This window comes from Prionailurus viverrinus, chromosome C2 (assembly GCF_022837055.1).
Source record: "Prionailurus viverrinus isolate Anna chromosome C2, UM_Priviv_1.0, whole genome shotgun sequence".
In the NCBI taxonomy this organism is placed as follows: Eukaryota; Metazoa; Chordata; class Mammalia; order Carnivora; family Felidae; genus Prionailurus; species Prionailurus viverrinus.
Genome location: NC_062569.1, coordinates 43995363 through 44012517, shown reverse-complemented (window position 1 = coordinate 44012517; position 17155 = coordinate 43995363). Strand labels below are relative to the sequence as shown.

At 38.2% G+C, this 17155-nt stretch overlaps 1 protein-coding gene across 3 annotated transcripts in view; it reads left to right on the top strand.

The window, feature by feature from the left end:
- The window catches only part of TM4SF18 (transmembrane 4 L six family member 18), a 35022-nt gene that overhangs the window by 10347 nt on the left and 7520 nt on the right, over positions 1–17155 (top strand). For 2 of the 3 annotated variants that reach the window (XM_047876308.1, XM_047876309.1), the window contains exons 3-4: positions 75–268; positions 3306–3395. In XM_047876308.1, coding sequence (XP_047732264.1) covers positions 92–268; positions 3306–3395 — 267 coding nt within the window. In that variant the 5' untranslated portion in view covers positions 75–91. The remainder of the gene's footprint in view (positions 1–74; positions 269–3305; positions 3396–17155) is intronic. The other variant, XM_047876310.1, reaches the window with a different exon arrangement.

Sequence of the window (17155 nt, the reverse complement as noted above, 5' to 3'; positions counted from 1 at the left end):
AAAAAAAAAAAAAAAGGACAGGTAGGAAGAAAATTAGGTTTTATGTAATTCTACACTCTTGCAATCTCCTGCAGGTTCTGAGCAGGGTAAAATGGGGTCTCGGAAATGTGGAGGCTGCCTAAGTGGTCTGCTGATTCCGCTTGCACTTTGGAGTATAATTGTGAATATATTACTGTATTTCCCAAATGGGCAAACTTCCTATGCATCCAGCAATAAACTCACCAACTACGTGTGGTATTTTGAAGGAATCTGTTTCTCAGGTGTCATGGTAAGTGTGACTTTGGAGACTTGGGATTGCAAAGGGGGATGTTTTTACTAAGAATTGTCTTGTTCCTAGCAGAAATGATGAATAATGGAAAAATCATTCTACTAATCCTGGGTTTGGGATTTGGAAGATGGGTGGGGGTAGAGAGGCTGGTAGTCCGTGAGGACTTGGGAGGGCAGCTTTGTTTTCGGTAAGCTGCCCATTTATGTCACTCATGCAATGTAGGAAATTAGTCCTAATGAAAGTATGTGGGACGCTGGCTTTAGAAATATTATGTCCTCATGAACCCTGTGTGTAGGTTTAAGCTATTTAATTTCCAGTGGCATTGCTCTTTTCCAGAATAGTTTCTATCTGCCTTCACAATTTCTCTAGATTGGAGAGGTATAAAGACCGTGTGGAAATAGAGATTTGGAGATTCAGACAAATTTGCATTCAGATATAAGTTCTGCCATTTGTGTCATGAGACCTTGAGCAAGTTACTCAGTGTCTTTGAGCCTCAGTATCCTATTTGGAAAATGGGAGTAATGGCATTTACTTTTTAGGGTAATTGTGGGGATTCAATAAAATCTCATGAATGAAGGGCCCAGGATGGAGGCTGATATGTAGTAGGGAGTCAGTGAATATTGTGATTATAAATACTCGATGATGGGCCACATTATCATTAAATAATCTTATATTTTACTCCTAATAATGGAGCATGTTTTTGAAAACTAAATTGAGTTATTTACAGTAAGCATCCATGAGTGTTTTCCTGATGACTTTGTACTCTTTAAAAACAAACTGACAGTAAATCATGTTGGCAACTTAGAGGAAAAAACACTTTTCCTGACCATATCATATCTAAAAACAGCACATTGTGCCCTGTAAGCTTATCATACTTCCAATAACATAAAAAGAAAATGCATTATAATTTATCTCTACATCTTTGTGGGTATTATGGTATTTGAATAGCTATGATGAAAGGCAGTTTTCATTTGGTTACTATTTTGAATAGCAAGGGAGTCAACTTTAAAGTATTAACACCCAATGCTATTAAAGTTGCTATATGATAGGTACCTATTGAGTGTTTGGTGATCAGACTATAAATAGATGCAAACTGTTTGGAGAAGATCTTGATATGCTATATTAAGATCCATGAAAATGTCTGAAAATTCATTCTGAGGAAATAATCCATAATAAGGAAATTGACACACAGATATTTCTGGCAGCAAATAATTAGTAGGAGCACCCTAGCATAGAATTGGCCAAGTAAACTGTGGTACATTCACTTCATATGGTGATGAAAATTATAATTGCGAAGATGTAATAACATGGAAAGTGCATATTATTTGGTGTTAGGCAAAAAAAGATACAAAAAATGTGAATAAATTACGATTCCATCTAAGTAAAATATATACATGTGGTAAAACACTGGGAGTAAATACATAAAAGACATGTGAGGGTGGTGGGATTTGGGGTAATTTTCCTTTAGTATGCTTGAGCCCTGTGTTTCAGTTATTTAGTTATTCAGTTTTTTACAATGAAAAAAAGAAAGGAGTTTCTCTTTCAACACGGGCAATGCCTGTGTTTCTCTTTTGACACAGGGTTCCTGGGTCCAGGTCTAATGATTTCTAATAATATTGGAATGAAGCCTGTTACTATATCTGATGAACCATGACTTCTCTCACCATTGTTTCCCTCGATATGTAATTGTAATAAATGGATCAGTTGTATGGCATCACTAAGATTAAACCAGAATCTACTAAAATCTGTGATACCTAATGGTGTTGAAAGGAGGAGAATATAGGACTCTTTTGTTTATTTTCCGTATAAAATTTAAAACTTGGAAAAAGAACTTGTTCTCTATTTTCCATGGTCAAGGAATTCTTGAAAAACATTATTCTTCCTGCATTGAATCCTTTTTGGAGAAAGAAGAGGAATATAGATAAATAAATAAACAGACAAATGAAAGCTGAAGGAATTTGGAAACTGGAAATGTTGAGTACACATAGTAAAATAGTGATGAACTCAGCTTCAAGATTCAATCCTGAACATTGAGAGTGAAGGATAGGTAGAGAATTTTCCAGAAGCAATTCACAGTCCATACCTGCCCAAATCAGGAACTGTAACAATAAAGAAATCTATGTTCTTTCCAGAACGTGAGCCCTTTGCCTAAGATACCAAGAAAGGGAAGTAGAATACATTGAACTCTCCCAGACTGTTGGCTTGATAAAGACAAAGCACACTCGAAAATTTGAACCTTAGATGGTTTGAATACTTAGGGAAATTAAACCGACTTTACTTTGAACTAAGACATGTAGTTTCAATTTATTTTCTTTTTTTTTAAATTTTTTTCATGTTTGTTTTTTTTTGAGAGAGAGAGAGAGAGAGAGAGAGAGGGAGAGACAGAGAGCATGAGCAGGGGGAGGGGCAGAAACAGAGAGGGAGACAGAATCAAAAGCAGGCTCCAGGCTCTGAGCTGTCAGCACAGAGCCCAATGTGGGGCTTGAACTTACAAACTGTGAGTGAGATCATGATCTGAGCAGACGTCTGACGCTTAACAGATCACCCAGGCATCCCAAGACCTGTAGTTTCAGATTAACTATGCTTCTTACCTGCATTCCCAGAGGGCAGTAAATGGAGAGAGTCTGGCAAACAGCAAAGTCTGGTGAATGATTTTCCTTTGACCTCCACAACCGAGTCAGTGAGAAATGTGGGTTTGCTGCCCAGGGTGGTATTCCTATGTCCATACCATTTACTGCTTAATCATTAACTTTTGATGACTGGTAATCAGGATAATAATAGCTATCATTTATCAATCACTTACTATAAATCAAGCACTATGTTCAAAATTTTACGTACATTACCTCATAACAACCCAAAGAAGTGAGTCTCCAAAACCATTTTATAGGGAAGGACTCTCAAATTTGCACCGCTAGAAAATGGCAGACCTGGGATTCGAACCCGGGTCCCCTTGGCCCCAGAGTCCCTACTCTAAATCACTGTGCTCTGATTATGACTAGTATTCCATTTCTGATATCTCCTCTCTTTCCTACTACAGATGCTTATAGTAGCAGCAGTTCTTCTTGTACTGGAGAATGATAATAACTGTAAATGTTGCCAGAGTGAAAACTGCAGCAAAAAATACATGGTAAGAGCAATAGTACTTTGAGGATGGTTGAGGGAGCCCTGGCTCACTCAGACACATGAAAATATTGACACTATTATACCCTCTCCATGCTCCTTTCAATTCAGAGCCCAAGAGTTTCCTCAAAAAAATTATCTTTCATTTTGTTTACAGTCTTTCCTCCACCTTTGCCCTGCTGATGTTCTTCCAGAAGTTCAGGATTTAAAGATACACAAAATTAGAAAATAATACTACCTTTTCCTAACTGGGTTTCTGTGAGTTTATTTTTTTTCCCTTTTCTACTTCATTGAGGACAAATTTGCATAAAATAAATAGCATCCATTAAAATTGTACATTACTATGAGTTTTGACAGCCAAATACACTCATGAAACCACCATCACCATCAAGACACAGAACACTTCGCATCAGCCCCAAGAGACTCACCTTTGATCTGCTTTATATCATAATTAGCTTGCACTCAATGTAAATAGAATCATGCAGTATCTGTCTCTTGTATCTGGCTTCTTTCAGCATAATGATTAGATTTATCCACGTGTTAGATATATGTGATGTATGTTTTTTGAACTCGGTCTTTAAAAATAACTTAAATAAAATCAAGAGAGAATAATACAACCAAATTTTCTAAGCCTGTGTTCAACAGGCAGGTGCTAGGCTCCTACATTTCCATCATTGTTCTTCTCCTCCTCAAGGTTAGCTTTGAATCTTATTTGCACAGCACTTTATAGTTTTTTAACACTTATCCAGTGAATTAGATGATTGTTATCCATACTGTCTATGAGTTATCTGTGGCTCAAAGGGAACATGTGATGTATTAACTAAAAAGAACTTTACTAGAGGCCTGGCAGGCATATCTTGCAATGGCAGTTGCCCACCTTGGCTGAACATTGCAATCATCTGAGGGCTTGGAGTTGGAATCCCACCTCCAGACACCCTGACCTAGTTGGTCCGAGGTGCAATCAGATTTTAATGTGCAGTCAAGATGGCATGGCCGGCTTTCTTTGACAGATGCCTTTGGATGACTAAAATAGCTGCTAAATTTAGAACTGTGCTCCTGGTGGAGAAGAATTGAAAACTTGAAATGCATTCTGTGCACGTGCATGCACATATGCACTGTGTGTATGTGTTTTCTTAACCAACTGACTCGGCATCCCCCTGTAGCTGCTGGTATCATGCTTATGGAAACGCTTGCAAAATGGCTTAGGTGAAGCAGTAGATTCAGGTAAACATTAACCTGTGATACTCAGGGAATCTCTAGAAAACAAACCATGTGCCATTAAGTTTGTAATAAAAATAAATGTGTCCATTTTGCCTTGACTCACTTTTAGCATTTCTGGCACAAATGGATGCTATAAGCAGTGTGGAGTCTGGACAAGGTCTTAAAATGAAATTGAATGAGATGACTGGCATCTCAAAGGGAAGAGCAGGGGGAAGGGAGGAAGCATTCCCTGGATTCTCTGCTTAGCTCTTTCAAGGTAGGCTCTTGAATAGGGTCCCAGTTTATATGCCCCCGGGAGTCAATACCTGATGGAAAAGAAAGAAGTTAGCCTGGTAGCCATTAGAGCAAGATTTCTGTTTAAGGAAGAGAGGAAGCTGCTACTGAAGTCCAGCCAAAGTTATCACGACAACACTGGGCAATGTTTCTCCGTTGTCAATAGAAAGTAGAAATACAGAGTTTTATGTAAAACTTCTCAGTTATGTTGGTAATTAATTGTCATTTAAATTAAATAAAGCACATCTTGCAGGCTAATTGTGAGTCTGCACCAGTTTGCAACTGCTGAAGTTCTGTGATGGAAATTGATTCACTTTACACTGGAGAAAAAGTTTTCCTCAAGTTTCCTTCCTCCTTAACAAAAACATACCTCCATTACTCTTTATTTATTAACCAAAACACATGCCTTTTTTAAAAAACAAAATAAAACACATCCTTCCTTTTTTGTATACAGAGTTGTATACTACTACTTATAGTAGTTTTGTTTTTTTCATGGTTTTAATTACATATATTCACTAGAATTCTTAACTCTTAGAAACCTTAATTGCAAGGGAAAACCAGGAAGTAAGCAATTGTGAAGTGTTGTATATCAACATTCAGTTGATTGGCAAATTCATGAATATGCTATTTCATAATTCCTTTTGTTTGCCATTAATAAAACATATGCTTTGATTTTTATTTTATTCTATCTTTGGCAAAGGGCTGGCATAAACTTGTGGTGGTGATTTGATTAGCATTATTTTTTTTAATTTAATTATTTTTTTAAAATTTATATCGAAGTTAGTTAGCATATAGTGCAATAAAGATTTCAGGGTAGATTCCTTAATGCCCCTTACCCGTTTAACCCCTTCCCCCTCCCACAACCCCTCCAGTAACCCTCTGTTTGTTCTCCATATTTAAGAGTCTCTTCTGTGTTGTCCCCCTCCCTGTCTTTATATTATTTTTGATTCCTTTCCCTTATGTTCATCTGTTTTGTATCTTAAAGTCCTTGTATAAGTGAAGTCATATAATACTTGTCTTTCTCTGACTAATTTCACTTAGCATAATACCCCCCAGTTCCAACAACATAGTTGCAAATGGCAAGATTGTATTCTTTTTGATTGCCAAGAAATACTCCATTGTGTATATATACTACCTCTTCTTCATCCATTCATCCATTCGATGGACATTTGGGCTCTTTCCATACTTGGGCTATTGTTGATAGTGTTGCTATAAACATGGGGGTGCATGTGTCCCTTCAAAACAGCACACCTGTATCCTTTGGATAAATACCTAGTAGTGCAATTGCTGGGTCATAGGGTTGGTCTATTTTTAATTTTTTGAGGAACCTCCATACTATTTTCCAGACTGGCTGGACCAATTTGCATTCCCACCAGCAGGGCAAAAGAAATCCTCTTCCTCCGCATCCTTGCCAACATCTGTGGTTGCCTGGGTTGTTAATGTTAGCTATTCTGTTAGGTGTGAGGTGGTATCTCATTGTGGTGTTGATTTATATTTCCCTGATGATGAATGATGTGGACCATTTTTACATGTGTCAGTTGGCCATCTGGATGTCTTCTTTGGAGAAGTGTCTATTTATGTCTTTTGCCCATTTCCTCACTGGATTATTTGATTTTTGGGTGTTGAGTTCAAGAAGTTCTTTATAGATTTCAGATACTAACCCTTTATCTGATATGTTGTTTGCAAATATCTTCTCTCATTCCGTCGGTTGCCTTCTAGTTATGCTGATTGTTTCCTTCGCTGTGCAGGTTTTTATTTTGATGAGGTCCCAATAGTTCACTTTTGCTTTTGTTTCCCTTGCCTCTGGAGATGTGTTGAGTAAGAAGTCCCTACAGCTAAAAAGAGGTTTTTGCCTGTGTTCTCCTTGAGGGTTCTGATGGCTTCCTGTCTTACATTTAGGTCTTTCACCAATTTTGAGTTTACTTTTGTGTATGGTGTAAGAAAGTGGTCCAGGTTCATTCTTCTGCATGTCACTGTCCAGTTTTCCCAGTCCCACTTGCTGAAGAGACTGTCTTTATTCTATTGGATATTCTTTCCTGCTTTGTCAAAGATTAGTTGGCCATATGTTTGTGGGTCCATTTCTGGGTTCTCTATTCTGTTCCATTGATCTGAGTGTCTGTTTTTGTGCCCGTACCATACTGTCTTGATGATTACAGCTTTGTAATACATCTTGAAGTAAGGGACTGTGATGCCTCCTGCTTTGGTTTTCTTTTTCAAGATTGCTTGGCTATTTGGGTCTTTTCTGGTTCCATACAAATTTTAGGATTATTTGTTCTAGCTCTGTGAAGAATGCTGGTGTTATTTTGATAGGGATTGCATTGAATATGTAGATTGCTTTGGGTAGTATTGACATTTTAACAATATTTGTTCTTCCTATTCAGAAGCATGGAATCTTTTTCCATTTTTTTGTGTCTTCTTCAATTTCTTTCATAAGCTTTCTATAGTTATTCAGTGTATAGATTTTCCACCTCTTTGGTTAGATTTATTCCTAGGTATTTTATGGTCTTTTGTGCAACTGTAAATGGGATTGATTCCTTGATTTCTCTTTCTGTTGCTTCATTATTGGTGCATAGGAACGCAACCAATTTCTGTACATTGATTTTATATCCTTAAAACTTTGCTGAATTCAAGGATCAGGTCTAGTAGTTTTTTGGTGGCATTTTTTGGATTTTCTATATTAGAGTATCATGTCATCTGGGAAGGGTGAAAGTTTGACCTCCTCCTGGCCGATTTAGATGCCTTTTATTTCTTTGTGCTGTCTGATTGCTGAGGCTAAGACTTCCAATACTGTGTTGAATAACAATGGTGAGAGTGGACATCCCTGTCTTGCTCCTGACCTCAGGGGGAAAGCACTCAGTTTTTCCCCATTCAGGAGGATATTAGCATTGGGTCTTTCATGTATGGCTTTTATGATCTTGAGGTATGATCCTTCTACCCCTTCTTTCTTAAAAGTTTTTTATCAAGAAAGGATGCTGTATTTTGTTAAATGCTTTCTCTGCATCTTTTGAGAGGATCATGTGTTTCTTGTCCTTTCTTTTATTGACGTGATGAATCACATTGATTGTTTTGCAGATATTGAACCAGCCCTGCATCCCAGGTATAAATTCCACTTGGTTGTGGGATTTTTTTAATGTATTGTTGGAGCCAGTTGGCTAATATCTTGTTGAGGATTTTTGCATCCATGTTCATAAGGAAAATTGATCTATAGTTCTCCTTTTTAGTGGGGTCTGTGTCTGGTTTTGGAATCAAGGTAATGCTGGCTTCATAGAAAGAGTTTGGAAATTTTCCTTCCATTTCTATTTTTGGAACAGCTTCAAAAGAATAGGTGTTAACTCTTCCTTAAATATTTAGTAGAATTCCCCTGGAAAGCCATCTGGCCCTGGACTCTTGTTTTATGGGAGATTTTTGATTACTAATCGATTTCTTTACTGGTTATGGGTCTGGCCAAATTTTCTATTTCTTCCTGTTTCAGTTTTGGTAGTGTATATGTTTCTAGGAATTTGTCCATTTCTTCCAGATTGCCTACTTATTGGCATATAACTGCTTATAGTATTCTCTTATTATTGTTTTTATTTCTGCTGTGTAGGTTGTGATCTTTCCTCTTTCATTCTTGATTTTATTTGTTTGGGTCCTTTTCTTTCTCTTTTTGATCAAACAGGCTAGTGGTTTATCAGTTTTGTTAATTCTTTCAAAGAACAAGCTCCTGGTTTCATTGATCTCTTCTGGGTTTGTTTGTTTGTTTGTTTGTTTTTGTTTTGATAGCATTGATTTCTTCTGTAATCTTTATTATTTCTTGACTTCTGCTGGTTTTGGGTTTTATATGCTGTTCTTTTCTCATCTCTTTAAAGTGTAAGGTTACGTTGTGTGAGACCTTTCTTCCTTCTTTAGGAAGACCTGGATTGCTATATACTTCCCTCTTATGACTGCCTTTTTTTGTGTCGCATAGGTTTTGGGATGTGGTGTTATCATTTTCATTGGTTTCCATGTACTTTTCAATTTCCTCTTTAATTTCTTGTTTAGCCCATTCTTTCTTTAGTAGGATGTTCTTTAGTCTCCAAGTATTTGTTATCTTTCCAAACTTTTTCTTGTAGTTGATTTCAAGTTTCACAGCATTGTGGTCTGAAAATATGCATGGTACAATCTCGTTCTTTTTGTACTTGTTGAGGGATGATTTGTGTCCAGTATGTGATCTATTCCAGAGAATGTTCCATGTGCACTGGAGAAAAATGTATATTCCGCCGCTTTAGGCTGAAATGTTCTGAATATTTCTGTTCAGTCCATCTGGTCCAATGTGTCATTCAAAGCCATTGTTTCCTTGTTGATTTCCTGTTTAGATGATCTGCCCATTGCTATAAGTGGGGTGTTGAAGTCCCCTACTATTATGGTATTATTATCAATGAGTTTCTTCATGTTTGTGATTAATTGATGTATATATTTGGGTGTGCCACATTTGGAGCATAAATATTTACAATTTTTAGGTTTTCTTGGTGGCTAGACCCCTTAACTATGATATAATATCCTTCTTCATCTTTTGTTACACTCTTTATTTTAAAGTCCAGATTGTCTGATATAAGTATGGTACTCCGGCTTTCTTTTGTCGACCATTAGTATGATAGATGGTTCTCCATCCCTTACTTTCAATCTGAAGGTGTCATTAGGTCTAAAGTGGCTCTCTTGTAAACAGCATATAAATGGATCTTGTTTTCTTATGCATTCTGTTACCCTATGTCTTTTAACTGGAGCATTTAGTCCATTGATGTTTAGAGTGAGTACTGAAAGATATGAATTTATTGCCATTATGATGCTTGTAGAGTTGGAGTTTCTGGTGGTGTTCTCTGGTCCTTCCTAGTCTTTGTTGTTTTGGTCTTTTTTTGTTTTCCTATCCTTTTCTTTTCTTTTCTTTTCTTTTCTTTCCTTTTTTTCCTTTTCTCTTTCTTTCTTTCTTTCTTTCTTTCTTTCTTTTCTGTCTTCTCTCCCCTCAGAGATTCACCCTTAAATTTTCTTTCAGGGCTGGTTAGTGGCCATGAACTCCTTTAATTTTCATTTGTCTGGGAAACTTTTTATCTCTCCTTCTATTTGGAATTACATCCTTGCTGGAGAAAGAATTCTTGGCTGAATATTTTTCCGATTCAGCACATTGAATATATCCTGCCCCTCCTTTCTGGCTTGCCAAGTTTCTGTGGATAGGTCTGCTGCAAACCTGATCTGTCTTCCCTTGTAGATTAAGGACTTTTTTTCCCTTTGCTGCTTTCATGATTCTTTCCTTGCCTGAGTCTTTTGTAAATTTGACTATGATATGCCTTGCTGATGGTCTTTTTTGTTGAATCTTATGGGAGTCCTCTGTGCTTCCTGGATTTTGATGTCTGTCTTTCCCCAGGTTAGGAAAGTTTTCTGCTATGATTTGCTCACATAACCTTTCTACCCCTTTTTCTCTTCATCTTCTGTTACCCCTGTGATTCTGATGATGTTCCTTTCTAATGAGTCACTGATTTCTCTAATTGTCAAATGGTGCTCTTTTGCCTTAGTCTCCCTCTTTTTTCCACTTCATTGTTCTCCATAAGTTTGTCCTCTATATCACTGTTTCACTGTTCTGCCTCATGCATCCTGCTGCTGTGGCATCCATTCGAGATTACAGCTCGCTTATAGCATTTTTTAATTTCATCCTGACTAGATTTTACTTCTTTTGTCACTGTAGACAGGGATTTTAATCTATTTTTGACCCCAACTAGTATTCTTATTGTTGTGATTCTAAATTCTGGTTCAGACATCTTGCTTGTATCTGTGTTGGTTAAGTGCCTGGCTGCCGTTTCTTCCTGCTCTTTTTTTGGGATGAATTCCTTCATTTCATCATTTTGAAGGAAGAAAAGGAATTAATAAGGTAAAAAAATAAAATTAAAACATTAAAAACACCTCCCCCCCCACACACAAAAGAATCAAATAAACAATGTTAGATCCTAGGTGTGTTTTGGTCAGGTTATTAAAAGGAGTTTTATCGATTAGAGAAAAAAGGGGGTGGGGGAAGGAAAACGTTTGAAAATTTGAAAAAAATGAATACACTGAAAGAAAATGAGGGGCGCCTGGGTGGCGCAGTTGGTTAAGCGTCCGACTTCAGCCAGGTCACGATCTCGCGGTCCGGGAGTTCGAGCCCCGCGTCGGGCTCTGGGCTGATGGCTCAGAGCCTGGAGCCTGTTTCCGATTCTGTGTCTCCCTCTCTCTCTGCCCCTCCCCCGTTCATGCTCTGTCTCTCTCTGTCCCAAAAATAAATAAACGTTGAAAAAAAAATTTTTTTAAAAAAAAAGAAAATGAAATGATGGAAGTAAAATAGAATTTGAAAAATTCACAAAAAAGTAAAGAATACAGTGAAAAAAATAAAGAAAAATATTTTTAATGAAAATTAAAAATAAAATTTTTTTTTCTCTTTCTGTATTCAAGAAAAAGAAAAAAATGAAAAAGAGAAAAAAAATCGAATAGATGGACCAGTGAACATACTGAAATACAATTGAAATTGCATTGTTTTCCCCTAGAAGTCAAACTATGAAGCAATTTATAGTCCATGAACTAAGCAGGCAGAGATTTGTGTTCCTGAAGAGAGAGGTTTGCCCAGTTGTGTGGGGCTTAGTATAATTGCTCCATCCTCCACTAGATGGCGCTGCTTAGCTTACTGGGGTGGATTGTTGTCGTGGCACTTGTAAGCTTATATGACCATGCACGGGAGAGGTGAAAATGGCATCACCCAGCTACCCAGACTTTGGGGAGAAGTCTGTTCTCCCCGATCAGCAATCGCGCACCTGTCCTTTGTTTGGCTTCCATTCACTCCCCGCTTTTACACTGTCCGTAACCAAGCGCGGTCAGGTTGCCAGGAGGCACCTCCCTCCTGAATTTTATCTCAGATGCAGCTGTGTCTCCCACACCTCACTTCTGAGGGACCGTGGCTTTGACCTGCTCAGACCTTCTGGGGGAGCGTTCACAGAGCAATGGCCAGGTGATGACCCCACCCAGGAACGTTCATGGGCCATGCTTCTGCCAATGCCCAGAGACTGCAGCTGGGTGCCAGCCCGCCCTAGAAAATGTTCACACAACCGTGTAGCAGCAGCGTTTCAGGGATTATGGAAAATCTCAACACATGGCTGGCACCAGGCTTCACTGTTGACCTTGTTCCAGCACCAGCGAATGTAGTTGCTCTCCAGGGTCTCCGGACACCTTTGCCTGTGAGGCCGTAGGGGAGGGCACACAGCCTCCACCATATGTCCTCCTAGCAGGGGAACCGCCTCTTTTCTGTGGCCTGAGGACCTTGCTCTCTGCTCCTGGGGATTCGTCCTTCCCACCAGAGCACCACCTGGTATCCACTGCGGAGTTTCAAACTCTGTGCTCCCCTTGTTTATAGAGTCTTAGTGGAATTTAAATCCTCTCCTTTCTCCTTTCTCCCTTTTTAGTTCAGTCCCTGTGGCTGTTTCCACTTTTTCTCCTGCTGCTTTTCACGGGTGGTGCTTTTCCCATACTCTCTCCCCCTTTCCTCTAGAAGAAAAAACAGCTCCCTGCCCTCCACGGCTTCTATCTCCCCCAGTTCACCTCTCCATGCAGCGTACCTGCTGAGTTCTGTGGTTTGGGTTGTGCAGTTGTGTTAAACCTCAAATCAGTTTTCTAGATGTGCAGGGTGGTTTAGTATTGATCTGTCTGTATTTCATGGATGCAAGATGCAAAAAAAAACTTCCATGCTGTTCCCCCATCTTGGCTCCTCTTCTGCTATTTTATAATATCTAAAGCATATGTTTCCTCATAGTGTGATTTTTCAGTGTGGCACAAGACATTTACTAACAAACCCAAATATCTTTAGTTCCTCCCTAATAGAAAGAGAAAAGTAGGTAAACTTATGTTCAGTAAGCAATGTTTCAGTAACTTATTTTGTTTGCGAGTGATGTACCTATTCAATGAATTACCATCATTTAACTTGACTTAGTGTAACTTTAAGGTTTTAAGTTAGCAAAAAGATTTTGGAAGCTAATTTAAAACCAATGTATTTTATAAAACCTAATCATTATTGAAAAATTCAGTATTAAACTTCTATCACATATGTATTTAACTTGCTCTGAACACTTAGGTTACTTAGATTACTCATGAAGATTTCCTGACACAATAGACAAAGTTAGCTATCATTTTAAGTTATTTTCTGGTTGACAAATTTTGTGAATTATATATATATATTAGGCAAGCTTCAAACACCATAGAAATGAAACACCTAAAAAGTTGAACATGCATTTTCTCTCTTTCTCTCAACTGCTGTGCTTGACATACATTCAGCAATTTATTTTGACTGTAGGCTTTTGTTTTAGGTTGAATTTATGGTTCTATATTCTTAAACACACAGTAGAGATAACATAAGTTTCTTTGACTAGTAATCCTAGATAGAAAAAAATTGTATGACTGTGTTATGTTTAATGATGACAGCTCTAAAGATATGCTTGTTAGATTTTGTCCCCAACAATTTTTAAACTAGCTTTATTTACCAAGGATTATCCCAGATCTTGTGAACTTAAAATTTTTTTTAGATTAGTCTCTGTGTTTCTGAGAGCTTTAAGAATACTTAATTTATATGAGAACTCATTTACCTCTACTCCAATTAGAATAGAACCCTTTTGAGAGATTTTATAAATTGTTTTGGTAATATCATCTGAAGGTAGGAAAATATCACACATCTGCAACATACACATATAGACATAAAGAAACATATAGACAGACACAGAGATTGTACAGACTTTGTTTTGATACAAAACTCACTAGTTTATAAAAGAGTCCATATTGTGTTTCTGGTAGAAGAAATCATGGCTACCAGCTCAGTTAGCTGTAGCTTTCTACTAACATTTGTGGAGAAAACTGTTAAGATTTTTATCTGCCCTTGACGAATCATTTTATGAAGTCTGCGGACTAGATTTGGGGTGAAGGAATTTCTATAGCAGTTTTTTTTTTAAACTCCTCCCCTACCTCCAGGCCCTCCCTCCCCCACCCCTTCAGTCCCAGGCAATTGTGAGCAGTGTTTTAATTATCTCCTGGGATGTTTACATTTCAAAGACATGGTAAGAGTTATAGCTCCCAGGGATAGAGAATATAGATTCCCTTTCAGAAGGAGTTTGGGGGCATATTTGTCTATTATTAAGAGGTCTAGAATGATTACTATTTAGATTTTTTCCTCTTTTACTGAAGCTTGAGGCATTTCTGTTTCTAATGTCCCGATCTTTTACAACATCTACAGGCATTTCGAGATGAATAGGTTTGGAAATTGGTAAGGATAGACAGGTGGAACTTTGAATTGCTTTTAGCTTCTAGTTCCATAAAGACTAGATTTGTAGGGCAAGGAGAGTTGGTTTTTAATTACTGAAGGAACTGGGTCACAGCCTGAATGTTATCAAGGGACTGGTCCACCCATCCAACTACATTATCTTCAATTTGCTTCTTTATATCAGGAAGACGAATTTCAACTAAGATGGAAGTAAAAAAATTTCTGTGTTCTAGATTTACAGTGGTGTATCTTTCTAATATTTTCAAAATTATTTCACAAAGACTTCAGCATCCTTTCTTTCCCTCTAAGGGCCCCATTTCAGCTTAGGAGAGACGGCCTTGATTTTAAGTGTCTATCAGGATCTGAATATGAATTTTCAGTTTGGCCAACTTCTGACCATAGAGCCCCTTAAAAAAATTGTTTCAAATATTTAAACCGAAAGTAAGTCCATCACGTGACTCAAAACCAAAAGTAAGTCTATCAAGTGACTCAAAACCAAAACCAATACTTAACCATGAATATAAAAGATGTCCCCAAAGAGGATGCAAAAGATACAGTCCTCGCAAGATCCAGAACCACTCCCAAAGGTAGCAATAGCAAAGACATAGACACCTCCTCCTGAGAGCTGGTGGACAGTTGGTAGAATGCTAGCCACAAGGGGGGTGCAACCCAATTTCTTTTTTTTTTTTAATTTTTTTTTTCAACGTTTATTTATTTTTGGGACAGAGAGAGACAGAGCATGAACGGGGGAGGGGCAGAGAGAGAGGGAGACACAGAATCGGAAACAGGCTCCAGGCTCCGAGCCATCAGCCCAGAGCCTGACGCGGGGCTCGAACTCCCGGACCGCGAGATCGTGACCTGGCTGAAGTCGGACGCTTAATCGACTGTGCCACCCAGGCGCCCCGCAACCCAATTTCTGTATGGCGTATTCTTGGGGGCCCGATCTGACAGTTGGTCATCTCCAAGAACTGACACTTGCCTGCCTGACAGGCAGAAAGCCAAGCCAAGTTCTCAGAACTCAAATAAGAGACAAACAGGAAAGTGATAGCTGTTCCTGGGAGGGAAAGGATCAATAACTAATGGATGACTTGAAACCAGATTTTAACCAGAGTTACAATCCAAAGAACCAATTCTGACTATGTTTTTCTCCTGCCAATCTGAGTCTGAAAAGGAAAAGACTCCTACCACCTTTGCTCGACCAGTCCCCCACAGGCAGAGATCCAAACAACTGACATGGCAAGAATTCTGTGGATTTTGTCAGAGATCCAGGATCTCTAACTGTAGCTCCTGAACTGAGCAAGGTGTCCCTGGCCAGTGTGCCCTGTGTTGGGTGCCAGAAACTGTGGGGGAGAAAAGTTTTACTCAGCTCTCTTACGGTTCCCGGCTCAGTCTGAAAATTAAAACTGACAGATTAACCAGAGAAAGGCATACACATTTTATTAAGATTTTACGTGTACATGGGAACCTTCACAAGAGAATGAAGACCTGAAGAAGTCAGAGTAGCAAGTTTCTATGCCTTTTACATAAAGAAACAGCAATGAATTTGTGAAGAATTGGTAGGGGCACCTGGGTGGCTCAGTCAGTTGGGCAACTGACTTCGGCTCAGGTCATGATCTCATGGTTTGTGGGTTTGAGCCCCGTGTCGGGCTCTGTGCTGACAGCTCAGAGCCTGGAGCCTGCTTCAGATTCTGTGTCTCCCTCTCTCTCTTCCTCCCCTGCTCGTTCTCTGTCTCTCAAAAATAAATAAATGTTTAAAAAAATTTTTTTTAAAGAATTGGCAAGAGTGAGGCGTTTGGGCTAGGGGTAGTAAGTGGTGAAGAAGTAACTAGGAAGATAAGGTTTAGTTTATCAAGGTTTGTTTATACAGGTTTCTTGCCCCAAATTCCCTGTCTCTGCTGATAAGAATGTCTTCCTTCCTCCTGGTACAGAGAGGGTAATAAAACATGGCAGTTTTATGACCTGTTTCAGCGAAGAAGGGCAAAGAGGTTGGGAGCAGTCAGAGTGACCATCCTGCTTCCGCCATTTTCTTGAACTCCTTCAGTTTAAGGTATTCACTATGCTAAGGTGCCATGTTTTGGGGGTGATCTGAGCCCTATTAACTTATTGCTTGCTCTTCATTCTTCTGTGGAGCCTCATTTTCTACCAAAATGCTGTAGGTTGTTATCCCTGGAAGCAACTATCAGCTAAATCAAGGTACTTGGAATAATAGATAATATTTTAATTATATTTACACTTTTCAAATAATTTTTATATCCACTCTGTCCTTTAATTTTGAAACAGTCCTGTTACGGAGTTACTATAATCATCTATATCATTTACATTTTATAGAAGATGAAACTGTAACTCAGAGAGATTCTCATTCTGGATTTATTTTGAGGCTTATCTGGGTTGTGTAATGGTATGCACTCATTAGACTGTAACTTATATATGTACACACACATACGTATTATTCTATGGTTGCCAGTTTCCCCAAATGAAAAAATTCTTCACTGATCTTTCCAGTGAATGTCTTAAGAGCACATTTGGTAAACAAGGAGCTCAATCTTTTCAAAACATCCTTCTTCCTTTTTGGAAGACTGCATCAGTGAATAGGTAAATTTTCTTTATAAAGTGTAACAAACAGTACTGTTTAAAAAAAGGGTAAGTGTGTTTATCGCATCCCACGATGGGGCAACATTCTATTAAAGTCAATATGAAAAATATAATTTGAAAGATATTTTAATCATATGTGAAGACATCAGTGAAATAATACCAAATAGGTAAAAAGCAGAATTGTTCTCTTCTTATGTTTTTAAAGTATATTTTTCTGATTTTCCATAATGAGCATGTATTAATGTTATTAATCGGTAAAATAATGCTAACTTACTTGAAATATATATGATTTGAGATTACTTTTGTTCCAAAAAAATCACAGGGTTGTTTTGCTCAGTTTTCCTGGTTTCAGTTTTTGAGTTTATTGTTAACTAGCTTGGCTGTTCTCTCACTTGAAAACAACATTT